At 38.2% G+C, this 13,725-nt stretch overlaps 1 protein-coding gene across 1 annotated transcript in view; it reads left to right on the forward strand.

The window, feature by feature from the left end:
• LOC139627498 (transmembrane channel-like protein 3) overlaps positions 1-13,725 on the forward strand; it is a 44,655-nt gene that overhangs the window by 19,047 nt on the left and 11,883 nt on the right. The window contains exons 6-14 of the mRNA XM_071488287.1: positions 421-519; positions 826-968; positions 2,444-2,591; positions 4,108-4,151; positions 5,891-6,038; positions 7,237-7,346; positions 7,441-7,519; positions 10,975-11,238; positions 11,854-11,982. Coding sequence (XP_071344388.1) covers positions 421-519; positions 826-968; positions 2,444-2,591; positions 4,108-4,151; positions 5,891-6,038; positions 7,237-7,346; positions 7,441-7,519; positions 10,975-11,238; positions 11,854-11,982 — 1,164 coding nt within the window. The remainder of the gene's footprint in view (positions 1-420; positions 520-825; positions 969-2,443; positions 2,592-4,107; positions 4,152-5,890; positions 6,039-7,236; positions 7,347-7,440; positions 7,520-10,974; positions 11,239-11,853; positions 11,983-13,725) is intronic.

A 13,725-nucleotide genomic window follows, 5' to 3' on the forward strand; every position in this document is an offset into this window, starting at 1 on the left:
GGAGACGTGGTTAGCCTAGCTGATCATAAAGCCTGGAATCAGAGGGAAACAGCTACCCTGGTTCCTGGGAATTTAATGATTATGGGCTATTTTTGACAAATAACAGTTCATGCTACCATCCATCAGTTCCATGCAGCACATGTAGTTTACCTGATACAGTCAATTAGGTGTGCTAGCTGTTTCCCCCTGCTGTCAGTCTTTGTCATGCTCATTCAGAAAGCAAAACGTTGAACAAATGCTAAGTTGCATGTGGCTAGTAAGCAAACTAGTGTCTGGTACTGCAAAGATCAGCACTCTACTCTTCAACAACTACACCTACTATTAAACCCCTTCTCTTTGGGTTTCTTTCCCTGCATATACAGTATTGATGTTGTCATCATTATAATACATCAAATTGGTCTGTGTGTGTTTGTGTACTAGCTGCTAGCTGGAGCTCCATTTGGAACGACGAGGAGTAAAACTATCCCCAAGGAGCATCTGGCTTCAGCCCAGGACCTGGACACCATCTGGTCTCTTGGGGCAAGCATTTCTTTCCTTTTATTGTTCTGTCAATAGCATATGACTCACAGACACAATGGATCATTATTCAAGCATTACTTTATTGCCTCCTGACCTCTACTCCAGGGTCAATTTAACCTCCTCTCCTTCTACAAGATACAAAAGTTTAGAGTTAGAAGAATATACTGGGTTTGTAAAGATAATCATTATTATCATAATCTCCACATAATCATTTCATTAAAGGGCGATAATTAATGTCATGTCATCACGTGCTGTACATCCCAGTGTTTGTTCTGAGCATGTGTTGTATGTGTTTGATCTCCACAGGGCTACCTGCAGTACTCTGTGTTATTCTATGGGTACTATGGCAGGGTGAGGAAGATTGGCAGTGCTGGGTACCGTTTGCCACTCGCCTACTTCCTGGTTGGGATGGCTGTCTTTGCCTACAGTTTCATCATTCTGTTAAGAAAGTAATCATAATGCCCTTTAGAACCTATACTGATGTAATAATGATTAGATGATATAATAGTATGATGCAATGCTTGAGTATAGCTCATTGAAAGGTGACACAGTGTAATGGCATGAGCAGGGTGGAAATAAAAAGCAGCCTGGGACTTTTGACTTGGTCTGACACCATCACATACAGCCTTTGTCACTCTTGACAAGAGTCATGTAGTAAACAGAGGATAAATTATGATGACTTGAACAAGCAACACATTAAACTGTGGTTCTTTTTTTTTTTTTTTTACCTCCATGTAAGTTAGTAGCAATAGAGAGAGAGAGAGAGAAAGAGAAAGAGAGAGAGAGAGATTAGAATTCAGACGGGACAGTAGTACAACAGTAAATACAACACCAGAAATTGTAATTTTAGTAGTGTTTCTTCCTTCACAGAATGTTTCTACAGTAGAATTCTGTAGATCTGAGCTGATCACACAGACTTTAATTGGCATATTACAATTTCTTATTAAATAAAAGCAGAACACAAGCTTTAGCATTATCCTGTTAAACTCAGACTAAGTTCCTGTTGTCTTCTACCTACTACTTATTCTGTAAAACTGAACTTACTTCTACAACTCTACAACTCTATATATGGATTACATAGTGATGATGTTGCCAGAAGAAAGGTTAAGAGGTTAGAAAATCATTTATTCTTCAGGGATCATTAATAGCCACAAATTTCATGGAAATCTGGCTAGGATTTGTCAAGAATCTCGCTCTGAACACAAGTGTTGGACTTATTGACTGACTAATATCACTATTGTTGGTGAGTAGAAGCTTAGATGTGGGCCAGAGACTAAGTCTGAACCTCTTCTCCAACACTTAATTTTCAGCTCAAATGCACATCTCTTAGAGTCCCAAAATGTTCAGAAAAAATCCACTGGAAACGGACTGAGTTGAGTGCAGTAGAGTTTATTCTTAGAAATAAGAGATAAACCTGAACTGTCTCCAGAACCAAACTGAAAACGCAGTGCCCAAACCTCTTCTTTTATATCAGCATCTGGGTGGGACATCCACTTATTGTTCTAAAAACAACCACTCTTTGGCATGGAGAGCTGTGTCACTGTGAGCCCCCTGGAGACTGTCATTGCTTTATCTTATCCAGGGTGCCTGCATAGAGAGCCCTCCTCACACACGGCCACATGGTGTGCCAGTTTCCCAGCTCTGGTGAGAGCTAGAGAGAACCAAACTCCCCCTCCCCTCTCATACCCTTATCTCCTGAGGTCTTCATATTCTATTTTTTTTTTTACTTTACTCAGACCCAGTTACATGCCGTCACAAACTTCTAATCATAAAGTTTTATCATGAACATAGTTGATGTATTAAATGCATGATTCAACATTTGATATATTTTGTATTACAGAATACACTATCCTTACATATTATTAATATATTAATAATATATTTAATGTTTTGACTTATGTCCTAAATAATCATTATATTGCAGAATGGCCAAGAACTCTCGTCTGAGCCTGGCCAGTGCCTCTGATGAGAACTTCACGTTTTGCTGGAGGGTTTTCTGTGCCTGGGATTACCTGATAGGAAACCCAGAGGCTGCAGAGAGCAAGGGAGCTGCCATTGTCAACAACATCAGGGTCAGAGACTTGCATGGACACACAAACTACAGACACAATGAACTGTACTTATCCAGTAACACTGACATATCACTTTAGTCACCCTTAAAGTAGGGACATCTTTTTCACCTCTTGTATTTCTGTATTCATGTACCTCTAAGGGCTCTGGCACACTTGTTTGTGGTAGCTGCAGAATGTCTTGTTTTTTATTTTAGTGCCCATATTAAAGGATTAGAGCAAGCAAACTGCCTGGTGAGATGCACATCACACCTGTTGTGGCTGTATGGATTGCTGATTTGTCCAAAATGTCTAATTTGACCATCTAAAGATGACAGAAAATATTGTCTTAACATGTCAATTACATTAAAAACTTTTTTCAAAAGAAATCAAAAATTGCCATGTTAACATAAGTTTTGAATGTCTAAATGCGTTTGGACCATAAACGCTTCCATGCTATTGGTTGGTGTCAACATGCCCCCCCCCCATTTTACCATAGTGGCTACATTTAGCTGTGTTTATGCCTACGTTGCAGTCATGTAGGCTCTTGCTTGTGGGTATGTTTGTGCTATGCACCTATCATGTGTCAAATTGGCAACTGTTGACCGGTTTTGCGACAGTCCATTTGTGCGGAGGAGGGGGTCAAGAATTAGTTAAAATAGCTGACTAAATCACTGAAACTTGTTAAAGACAAGAAGCTCTTGAATTGTTTTCTTTACTGGATATGTTCAAGCTATAGATAGACCTTTGTATTGGTTTTGTTTTTGTCTTTTTGTATTTGGTTTTGTTCTTGCTCAACCAGAGGCAGAAGATTTTTGAATGAATAAAATATATTTCCTTTTTTTTTTTTAATTCAACAGGTTACCATATGTGCATCTAGTGGGCTTTTAGACATACACCACATTAAATGAACATGTAAATTATGATATTGAAGTTATATTTTTCACCCAAAACACCTTTAGATGTTAAAAAACGGATGACGTTCTAAGACGTAATTGACATGTTAAATGTAATCTTTAGACAGGGAAATTTGATGTATTAATGCAGACTTATTAGACGTTGTGACAAATCAGTGTTCCATACAGCTGCATTGTGTGATCTAGAAATTTGCCTAATTTTCACATGTGACATGCACATCCTGCTGCAAAAATAGACAGAGAGGTGACCTATTGACATCATATCAGCCTTATTACACAAATCTGACACCTATGACTACAGTTTTGTATGTCTAGGCTGAATCTGAATATGACACAGACATGAAAAAAATTAGGAGGCAGTGGCATCTTAGTGACATTTTCTATCCAAAATAAATCAGAAATTATTTTAAAATGAAGAGACATCCATCATTGAAGTATCCTGCAAACTCTAGGTAAACAGATAGAGCTGGCAGTAACAGCAACACTGTTTTCCACAGCAGATCATCAACGGCAGCACATGCCACACTTCCAGTATGCCCCTGATGTAACACTATTCATGCACAGAAATTGTGACTTTCTGCATATTCCCCTAAACCCCTGATACCAAATGTTTTTCTGCACAGGAAGCCATTGTTGAGGAGCAAGAAAAGAAGAAGGATACCAGTTTGTAGGTGTATTTGTTATTTGTATTGCTTGTTTTTGCATGTTTCCTCAGTATGTTATTGATCAGTGTTACAACCAAACAGTGACTCCATAATCCTACTTGCTTGTTTCCCCTTGAAGTTTCAAAGCCAGCTGATTTACAACACCCTGCATGTGAAATCTCTAGTATATACACTGTGATGTGTACTTATCCTGACATAAGTTATGTCTGACGTTAAATCACTAAAAGGATATGACTGGAGTGACAGAAGATATTAAAATGAGATAAATGATTGCCTTGTATGCCCGTCCATCTCAACTGTCACTTGCTGAATGTCGTCAGCCACTCTGATATGCTAAGTTTGGCTATAAAATAATGAGACTAATGCTGGTTCAACTTACATTAGCCCAGTCTCATTTAATATCCACAAGGAGAAAGAAATAAATTAGGCTCTAAAAAGTCAACTTTTTAACCTGTTTTTTAAACTTATATTTAATTTAGATTTTACATTTTCGTATGATTTTATACAATTTCACTTTTTTTTTTTACATCAGTTAAGTCAGCCAACTCACACAGAATAGATCATTTGAATGTAGAATATGTGCAACATTAATGTTTGGCATCTAGGTTCTGTCTGTGAGTGGGGAATGTAGACTAGCCTACAAGTAAAGCAAGTAAAGCAGGTAAATTTTATTTATATAGCACCTTTCAACAGCTGATGTCACAAACTGCTCCTTAATAAAATTGTAAAAAGCAAATAAAAACAATTAAATCAGGAGAGACAAGTGAATGAAGTGAAAGTAAATATTGTAATTAGACAAGATATTTGATCAATAGTGATGAATTTATAGAATTTGGCGCTTGGTCATGTAGGGGTGTTGTTTAGGGTTGGGATGAGCGGCAGCACAATACATACGTATATGAATCCCCCTGAGACCAGACACTGGTGGTGGTGGCTGACTATCCCTCTGATGCTGATGATGGCCAAAGAAGCTCTGATGCTGAAGATGGCTGTGAATGCCCTGAAACCAATAAAGGTCGAAGATCCCTCGATGATAGGATGGCTGAGAGACCTCTGATGTAGAGATGCAGAAGAACCCTCTGACGCTGAGAAGACTGAAGATCCCTCTGAGACGGATTATGGCTGATGTTCCCTGTGACAATGGATGGAGAAACTGGAACTGAAGAAACTCTGGAACCAGGTGGAGATTGGGGAGGAGGAGGGGCGCACGTCAGCGGAGCAGAAAAACTAAAACTGAGAAGGAACATCTTTAAAAAGGGAGTGCCAGCAGATGATAGGCTAATGAGAAAGTGTGTCGCCCTGCTATTGGTTAGTTGTGAAGCAAATACAATAGATCCCAGGACAGAACATTCTCTGTCTTCATCCACAAGACAGAGATTCAGTTTATGAGGCACAATTATATGAATAGTTAACTGAGAAAGTCCTGGCTGACAGATGCAAATAGAAACACTCCAAAGCTGTCCCAGAGTTACTCTCCAATTGCCTGAACCTTACAACCAGAATACAGTGATCCACAGTATCAAAAGCAGCACTGAGATATAATACTACGTTGTCCTGCATCATCTATCATTTGAAACTCTGAGTGGAGCAATTTCTGTTGAATAACTTTTTCTGAGACCTTAGCTGTAGTTCTGGGGCAAAGATGGATCATTGTTTTTTTGTTTTTAAAAAAAATGAATTTCCAGATTTTTGAAAATGATGTATCTATCTGATGTATCAATGTATTTCTGTTTGTCTTAAGGGCAGTTCTGATCAGTCTGCGTATCTTAGCCAACATCCTGGTGCTACTGTCTCTGGCCGGCAGCATCTACATCATCTACTTTGTGGTGGACCGTTCTCAGAAACTGGAGCAGGAGAAGCCAGAGCTGACGCTGTGGGAGAAGAATGAGGTAGGAGAGCAGAGCAGACATCATCATCCTCATCGTTCCTCATAATTCTTCATCATTATTTTGATTAGATTATCCAACATACAGTACAGTTCCAAGGAAAGCAGAGGCCTGAAACTGATCCAGTGGAAGAAGCTTCCATCTGCCAGTGACATTTCGTTCACTTCAGTGAGCCTGCTATGCTATCAAATTGATGACTTGTTCAGTGTTCAGCTCTGGAGCAAAATATTGATTATAAGTCATATATTGTAACCATTATGGCAAAATGATTTACTTCTGATATATCTAATTTAATCTTCAAATATCACACAAGTGTTTTTTTATTACACTTTTTTTATATACACAGTATATTTGGAATATTTGGAGTATTAGTATTGAATTTATATACTAAATATTTCCTTATTAATCATTTCATCTGTCACTAGTAATGACAAATGCTCACAAGTTCCCAGAACAAAGTGATATCTTCCGACTGTCTGAATAAAAGCTGAGAAAAAACAAAGATATATTCAATTTATAATGATGGAAAACAGAAAAACAAGTCCTCACATTTTTAAAGCTACATGTGACCAGAACATAAATGAGGGTCTTGTTGGGACATTTATCTGAAAGTGACGCAGGTATTTATTCAGACACATTAATGTAATAATGTGGGTATCTGAAAGGGACTGTTATGTAGTATTGAATAAGATTTTACTCAGTAGCGCAGATTCTGATGAAAATTGTTCAGTACCACAAACTATAAATTACATAAAATTGTATATTATATATTAAATCAGTTATAAATAATGTAATCAATTATTCTATAGTTGGTTAACTAACTAATTGTCTCATAACTCATACATTGCCCCAAAATGTCAGTGAAAGACCACTAAGTATTTGAATTTAAACATGTAAGGACTGCATGCAGTGCAATCAAGTGCTCGATTCAACCCCAACTCAACTCTAATTTGAAAGTTATATAAAAAGTTATGTTATAATGGCAGAACAGAACATTCAAGCTGATGTCAATGTTCTTGCTACACATAGTGAAGCCTGACAAACATTTAATAAAACTACTTTGCTGAGAAAGTAAACAGAAACAAAAGGACATGACTGTCATATGGCATAAGAATTTTCAGTTGAAATGTTTTTTCTCAAAAGGAAGAATTTTGGAATACACCCTCCATGATAGAGACTTTTATGTCCCTTCTCCATCCAGGTGAGTGTGGTGGTTTCTCTCATCACCATGATTGCTCCATCTGCCTTTGAGCTGGTGGCTCAGCTTGAGATGTACCATCCACGAACCTCACTGCGATTTCAGCTGGCTAGGTATCCTTCACTCCAACAACTGCTGCCTAATACAGAATTAATTACACAGGCCTTACTACCCACTAACACTGACCATATTTTCATGTGTTTATAGAGTACTTGTTTTATACCTTGGGAATCTCTACAGCCTCATTATTGCCCTCCTGGATAAGGTCAACAGCATGAGCTCTGCTGTGAGTATAGTGACTACAGAAAAATTGAAAAATTGTTTTAGTTTTTGTCTTTACGACAACCTGTCTTGTTTTCATAGTTCTGACCATCATTCATTTAAGCTATGATAAAATCAGCTACATTCCTGTGATCTGGGTATGTGGCTTTAAAAAGAGCCAGTAGTAAGTGATCACAAGTTATCCAGTTTAGAGTGTAATCCTCTCTTTCCAGAAATAATGTCCCAGTTACACTCTGGATAGTCCTCTGATCTCAACAGTCTTTTTGGTAGAAAGAACACAAACTTTCTACATGGCACAAAAGCCACAGGTGCAAATGGAAAATCAACATGTTTTGTAATTAGAGTGAAACAACCCTTTAATCATCATATTCAGGTAAGATGGTGATGAAAACAAAAGTGGGATGTCCATGTTTCTCTTGGTTTACTGAATTTGCAGTAGGCCAGTGTTGGTGCTAACACTTTGGTTGATCACATTGCACATTGACAATGTGCATAATTGCTCTACAGATAAAAGCTAAACTAGCTAAACCCTGGATACAGCTTATCAGTGACAGTTGTACCAATCTTTACTAACAGGAAAATCATATTACACTGTATGGTTTTATGTATGTATTAAACTGATTTATTACATTTCATTATTTGGTATTGAAGAAATAGTTCAACAGTTTGATTGTTTGTATTTCTTTTTTTTTTAAGAGAGAAATGACAAGAGGAATAATCTCATGTCTGTGTGTTTCGCTGAGCATGAACACTGGAATCTATGGTGGCCCTGAGGGTTGTTCTCTTTAGGCTGCACTAGTGCTTTAAACAACGTTGAGTCTGCAGGCTGGGCTCGTATAGTTAACCTTGGTTATCATAAAGGTAAACCCATGTCAGAGGCATCATGTATATGAGAGGAGAGGATGAAATCCAGAGACAAAGATGCACAAAAGGTGCAGAGGCTTTGCTGGATCTCCATGAATCAGATGAGAACCCAGAGCCAGAGGAAATCAATGAGATATTACATGATCAACAAGGTTCAATAACATGAATTAATCAGTTTAGCCAGATGCAATTCTGACAAGAAATATTGTATGTTAACTTTGAATGAGGCTTACACATGTACAGTTGAAGTCAGAAGTTTGCATACACTTAGGTTGGAGTCATTAAAACTCATTTTTAACTACTCCACAGATTTCATGTTATCAGTCTGTGGTTTTGGTGAGTCAGTAAAGTCATCTCTGTTTTGTGCACAAGGACAATTTTTTCACCAATAGTCCAGAGACAGGTTGTTTCACTTTTAATTCACTATATCACAGTTCCGGTGGGTCAGACATTGCCTTGGAGCTGCTTGGAAAATTCCAGGAAATTATGTCATGGCTACAGAAGCTTTGGAAAGGCTAATTGATATAATCCGAGTTAATGGTGCACTTGACAACATAGATGGCATTATAAGAAAAAAAAGTATGTGGATATATTGAAGAACCATCTGCAGACACCAGCCAGGAAGCTAAAGCCTCAGACACAGACAGGTTGTTTCACTTTTAATTCACTATATCACAGTTCCGGTGGGTCAGACGTTGCCTTGGAGCTGCTTGGAAAATTCCAGGAAATTATGTCATGGCTACAGAAGCTTCGGAAAGGCTAATTGATATAATCCGAGTTAATGGTGCACTTGACAACATAGATGGCATTATAAGGAAAAAAAGTATGTGGATATATTGAAGAACCATCTGCAGACATCAGCCAAGAAGCTAAAGCCTGGACAGAAATGGGTCTTCCAGATGGACAATGACCCCAAGTAGACTACAGAGTTGTGGCAAAAAAGCTTCAGGACAACATAGTCAGTGTACTTGAGTGGCCATCACAAAGCTCTGACCCCAATGAAATTGAAAATTTGTATTCAGAACCGAAAAAGCATGTACAAGTAAGGGGGTCTACAAATATGGTGAAAGAAATAAAAGGTGAAATAAATAATTGTCTCTACTAATATTCTGACATTTCATGTTATGAAAATGAAGTAGTTATCCTAACCTAACTAAGACAGGTGATGTTTATTAGGATTAAATGTCATGAATTGTGCAAAACTGAGTTTAAATGTGTTTGGCTAAGGTGGATGTAAACTGCTGACTTCAACTGTACTTAGTAAATTCTCAACAGTGATGACCGATGTGTGATGACAGAAAGACAAACTCGTCTGACAGTTTAAAGGGGACAATTGCCTTTTTTTGTTGGTTTATTTGCTTTAAAAAAAAAAACACTTAAACACTTGCTAACTTTTGTGTGAAAAGGTTTTAGAGGCTGAAAAATCTCTGGAGCAGTGCTGTCACTGTCTGTTGTTTTGACTGACAGATGACAAACCCATGTTGTTTGCTCTGCATACGTCTGGAGACTGCTGCTGGTTGATGATACAGAACGTAATAAGTAACAAGTTAAATTATTCACAGTAGTTAACTATGGTAACAAACAGTTATTGTGTTACTTAAAATTAATACTAACCATGATTTTACTGTGATTTCAGCATGAAACCAATAACTGTTTCATCTCTCACTGTGACTACTGAGTCGTCATATGGATTAAATTAAACTTTGTTGCAAAGAATTTGCCTCTATGACTTTTACTAATCGAGTTAATTGAGTTTCTCAAGGAATCAATTCAGCCCTACCACATTTACTCAATTAGCTGTACTTAAGTATAATTCTGAGGTATTTGTACTTTACTTGAGTATTTCCATTTTATTCTACTTTATGCTACCACTTCACTACATTTATTAAACACCTTTATGAGTAGAGATGAAATGGATATCGGTTTCACCCTAAATCGAAGTAAAAATCCCAGAAGGTTAACTGTGGTTTAACCACTGTGGTTACGTACATTTACCTTGTTGAACATGTAACATCTCAGTGATTTTCTCTGGCCCTGGGTTCTCATCTGACTCATGGAGATCCAGCAAAGCCTCTGCGCCAGCTGTGCATCATTGTTGATTGTCTCTGGATTTCAGTTTCTCCTCTCATATATGCGATACCTCTGACATGGGATTATCTTTCTGATAAAGTTAACAGTAATGGTGATTTAAATCACTAGCACAGCCTAAGGAGAACAGCAAAACCATATTTAAACGCATGTAGCAAAAAGATTGCATCCTGAAAAACACTGTGTAGCTTGCTAGTGTTAGTTACACTGGGAACACACTGCCTGTATTGCGTGTGCATTGCATTGCTGTCATTGCCAGCTCTGTCTTTATACATTGAATTTGCCTTGGATAATGGCCATCAGCAGGCTACTCAAATGCCGAGATTGGCTAATCCTGTCGTGACTCAAACTCTGTACTTAACACACAGACATGAGTTCGATATGCATCTCATCTCACTCTTGGAAATGAGGGGATTTCATTACAAAGTTACTAATGCATTATTAGTTGTCATTGAGGAATAGCATAGCACATAGCTGGTGATGGATGCTACCATATTTGTCATCCAGGTCCCAGTGAGTACAGGTAACTGGTCTGACTTCAGCTCGTTCCTGGCCACCATCTCTCAGCCTGAGGCAGACAGCGTCTCCACCCTGGTGTCTGAGATCTCTACATCTCAACATCGCAACAGCACCATAGCGACCATTGCTACAGTGCTAGAAGTGACCAACAACAGCAGGAACAGCTCGGGAACTGTTTCCAACCAGACAGCTCTGTTTGAGAAGAACACCCGCTCTCAGCAGGACCAGTGCTGGGAGACCTACGTTGGACAGGTTCTTTCTTATCGTAACACACTTTACATTCACTTGGCATGTTTTTTGCCTTTCTTCAGTAGAGATTAGGTCCTTTGAAAACAGCTGAAAAAGTCATACAAATTCTAATGGCTGTTGAGATGGAGCTAGATTCATACATTTCACATTTGTATTAGATTAGAGATCATATTTGAAAATGGCTTGATTTATAAATGAAAATGCCAGACTCACTCTGTGTCTGTCCATGTTGTCTTTGCCCATTTGCCATGTACAGTAAGAGGAAAAATGCCAGAATTGGGATCACTTTTCCTTATGCTCTGAATGTGTTCGCTAATGATCAACGTGCTGTTTCAGTGGCTTTATTTATACTATATGAGGGTATCTCTGTTAGTTTACACACCATTAAGCATTATTACTCTTTACATAATTCTCTTTTTACAGTATCTACAAAATAATTGCTAGGGACATTTTTGATATGTTCATTATCACTATCATGACTGTACTGTAACATCTCCTCCCGATGCAGTTCCAAATATGCACATGGCAGAGTGCTGAAGCTCTAAAAACATTACTGACATCATGAGCACTTGTATATGTACGTTACGTGCCCATGAATATGTTTATGTGTGTCTGCAGGAGATGCTGAAGCTGTCCATCATTGACATGATCTTCACAGTGGCCAGCATTCTGCTCATTGACTTCATCAGGGGTTTGGTGGTTCGCTACCTGAGCGACTGCTGTTGCTGGGATTTAGAGAGCAAGTTTGTAAGTTGCGCAGTTTGGTATTCTGAAAGAGGTGAAACACTTCGGTTCTTTTACAGATTCGGTAAACAAGATGTGTTAATTAGTGAGTTTCAGAGGTGCTGAGAGGCAGATTTTGTTATGTTTGGACAGAAGCAGTCTAGATGCTTCTCCCTGCTTCATGTCTTTGTGCTAAATTAAGCTAACCAGCTGCTGGGTGGAGCACTGTACTAAAAAGAGAGATTTGATTATTTTTTTCTACTGATTCTAATACCTGAACTTGTATATGGCTGATGTAGACTGCCAAAAAATAAAAAATAAATAAACAGGTGTATCAGCTGCATACTACGAACCCTGTATGGATGTGATATATGTCATTGTTGTCAGGCATGGCTCAGGTTAAATGAATATTTGCTTTTTTTTTTAAGTGGAAACCATTCATAGTGATCATGATAACAATGATTAACTGCTTATATGGATCAAAAAGCTTGGGACATAATCACTTATATAAATGCTCACTGTGTATCTGAAGTTTATCATTATACATTATGTGGTGTCAGATTGGTGCATAGACTCAATTCCTGATTGCTATATTAGACAGTATTGGTTGCACTTCTGATAATAGTATCATAATTGGAACAACTCTAGTTTAACGGTACACTGTTTAAACAAAGTGTCTGTACTCCCAGTATGAGTCACAAAAACTACTAAACTACCTTCCTGCTAAATATTTTTTTGGTTTTAGTATTTTTAATGGCACAATTTGTCACAGCAGCTTCTACATTTAAGTAATTATTAGGAAAATTCTGTAACTCCCACAGCTGCCTCAAGGTCTTTATGCAGGTCTGTGTCCAGTATCATCCTCTGTAATAACACCTGACTACTGTCACCACCTACATTACCAACTTTACAAAAATGATATCAATCATTTCCCTTGTCAATCCTACCTCTAATATATACAGTCTCTTCTTCAATTTTATGGCTTTTTATGCCTCCATCCAGGTTGTCTGTCCCATTCTCGTGGACACAATATATCATTAACACCAAGGTCGTGCTGATCTCATAAAAACATGGTTTTCGCCTTGTGAATGCAATACCTCCGTAACATCTTGAGCATCCTGAGCATCAGGAGTTGTGGGTTTGTTTATATGCTCAAAATGGCCACAAAGAAAGAACTTTCTTTGGAAACACATCAGTCTATTGTTGTGCTTAGACATGAAGGCTATTCAGTGCAAGAAATTGTGAGGAAACTTAGAATTTCTTACCATGCTGTGAACTACTCCCCTTATAGAACAGTACAAACTGGTTCTAACAAGAACAGAAAAAGAAGCGGGAGGCCCTGGTGCACAACTGTGCAAGAGGACAAATACCTGAGAGTGTGCAGTTTAAGACAAAGATGCCTCACAGGTCCTCAACTGGCAGCTGCACTAAACAGTACCTGCCACCAGTGTCAACAACAGTGAGGAGGTGACTCTGGGATGCTGGACATCATGGCAGAATTGTAAATAAAAAGCCATATCTCAGGCTGGCCAATAAAAAGAAAAGATTGAAATGGGCAAAAGAGCACAGAGATTTGACACCGGAACACTGGAAAAATGTGTTGTGGACAGATGTTGAAGTTTGTGCCAGGCTATAACTGCTGCAAAAGGTGGCTTTTTTGATGAAAACTAAATTTGAAGAACACATTCATCATTTCAACTAAAATCATTATTTCTAACTCTGACAATGACTGCATGCCCTGCTAATTTGCTATATTTCTTATTCAAA

The sequence above is a fragment of the Trachinotus anak genome, unplaced genomic scaffold (genome assembly GCF_046630095.1).
Source record: "Trachinotus anak isolate AG129_WGS33_773 ecotype Australia unplaced genomic scaffold, CSIRO_AGI_Tana_v1 ptg000011l, whole genome shotgun sequence".
In the NCBI taxonomy this organism is placed as follows: domain Eukaryota; kingdom Metazoa; phylum Chordata; class Actinopteri; order Carangiformes; family Carangidae; genus Trachinotus; species Trachinotus anak.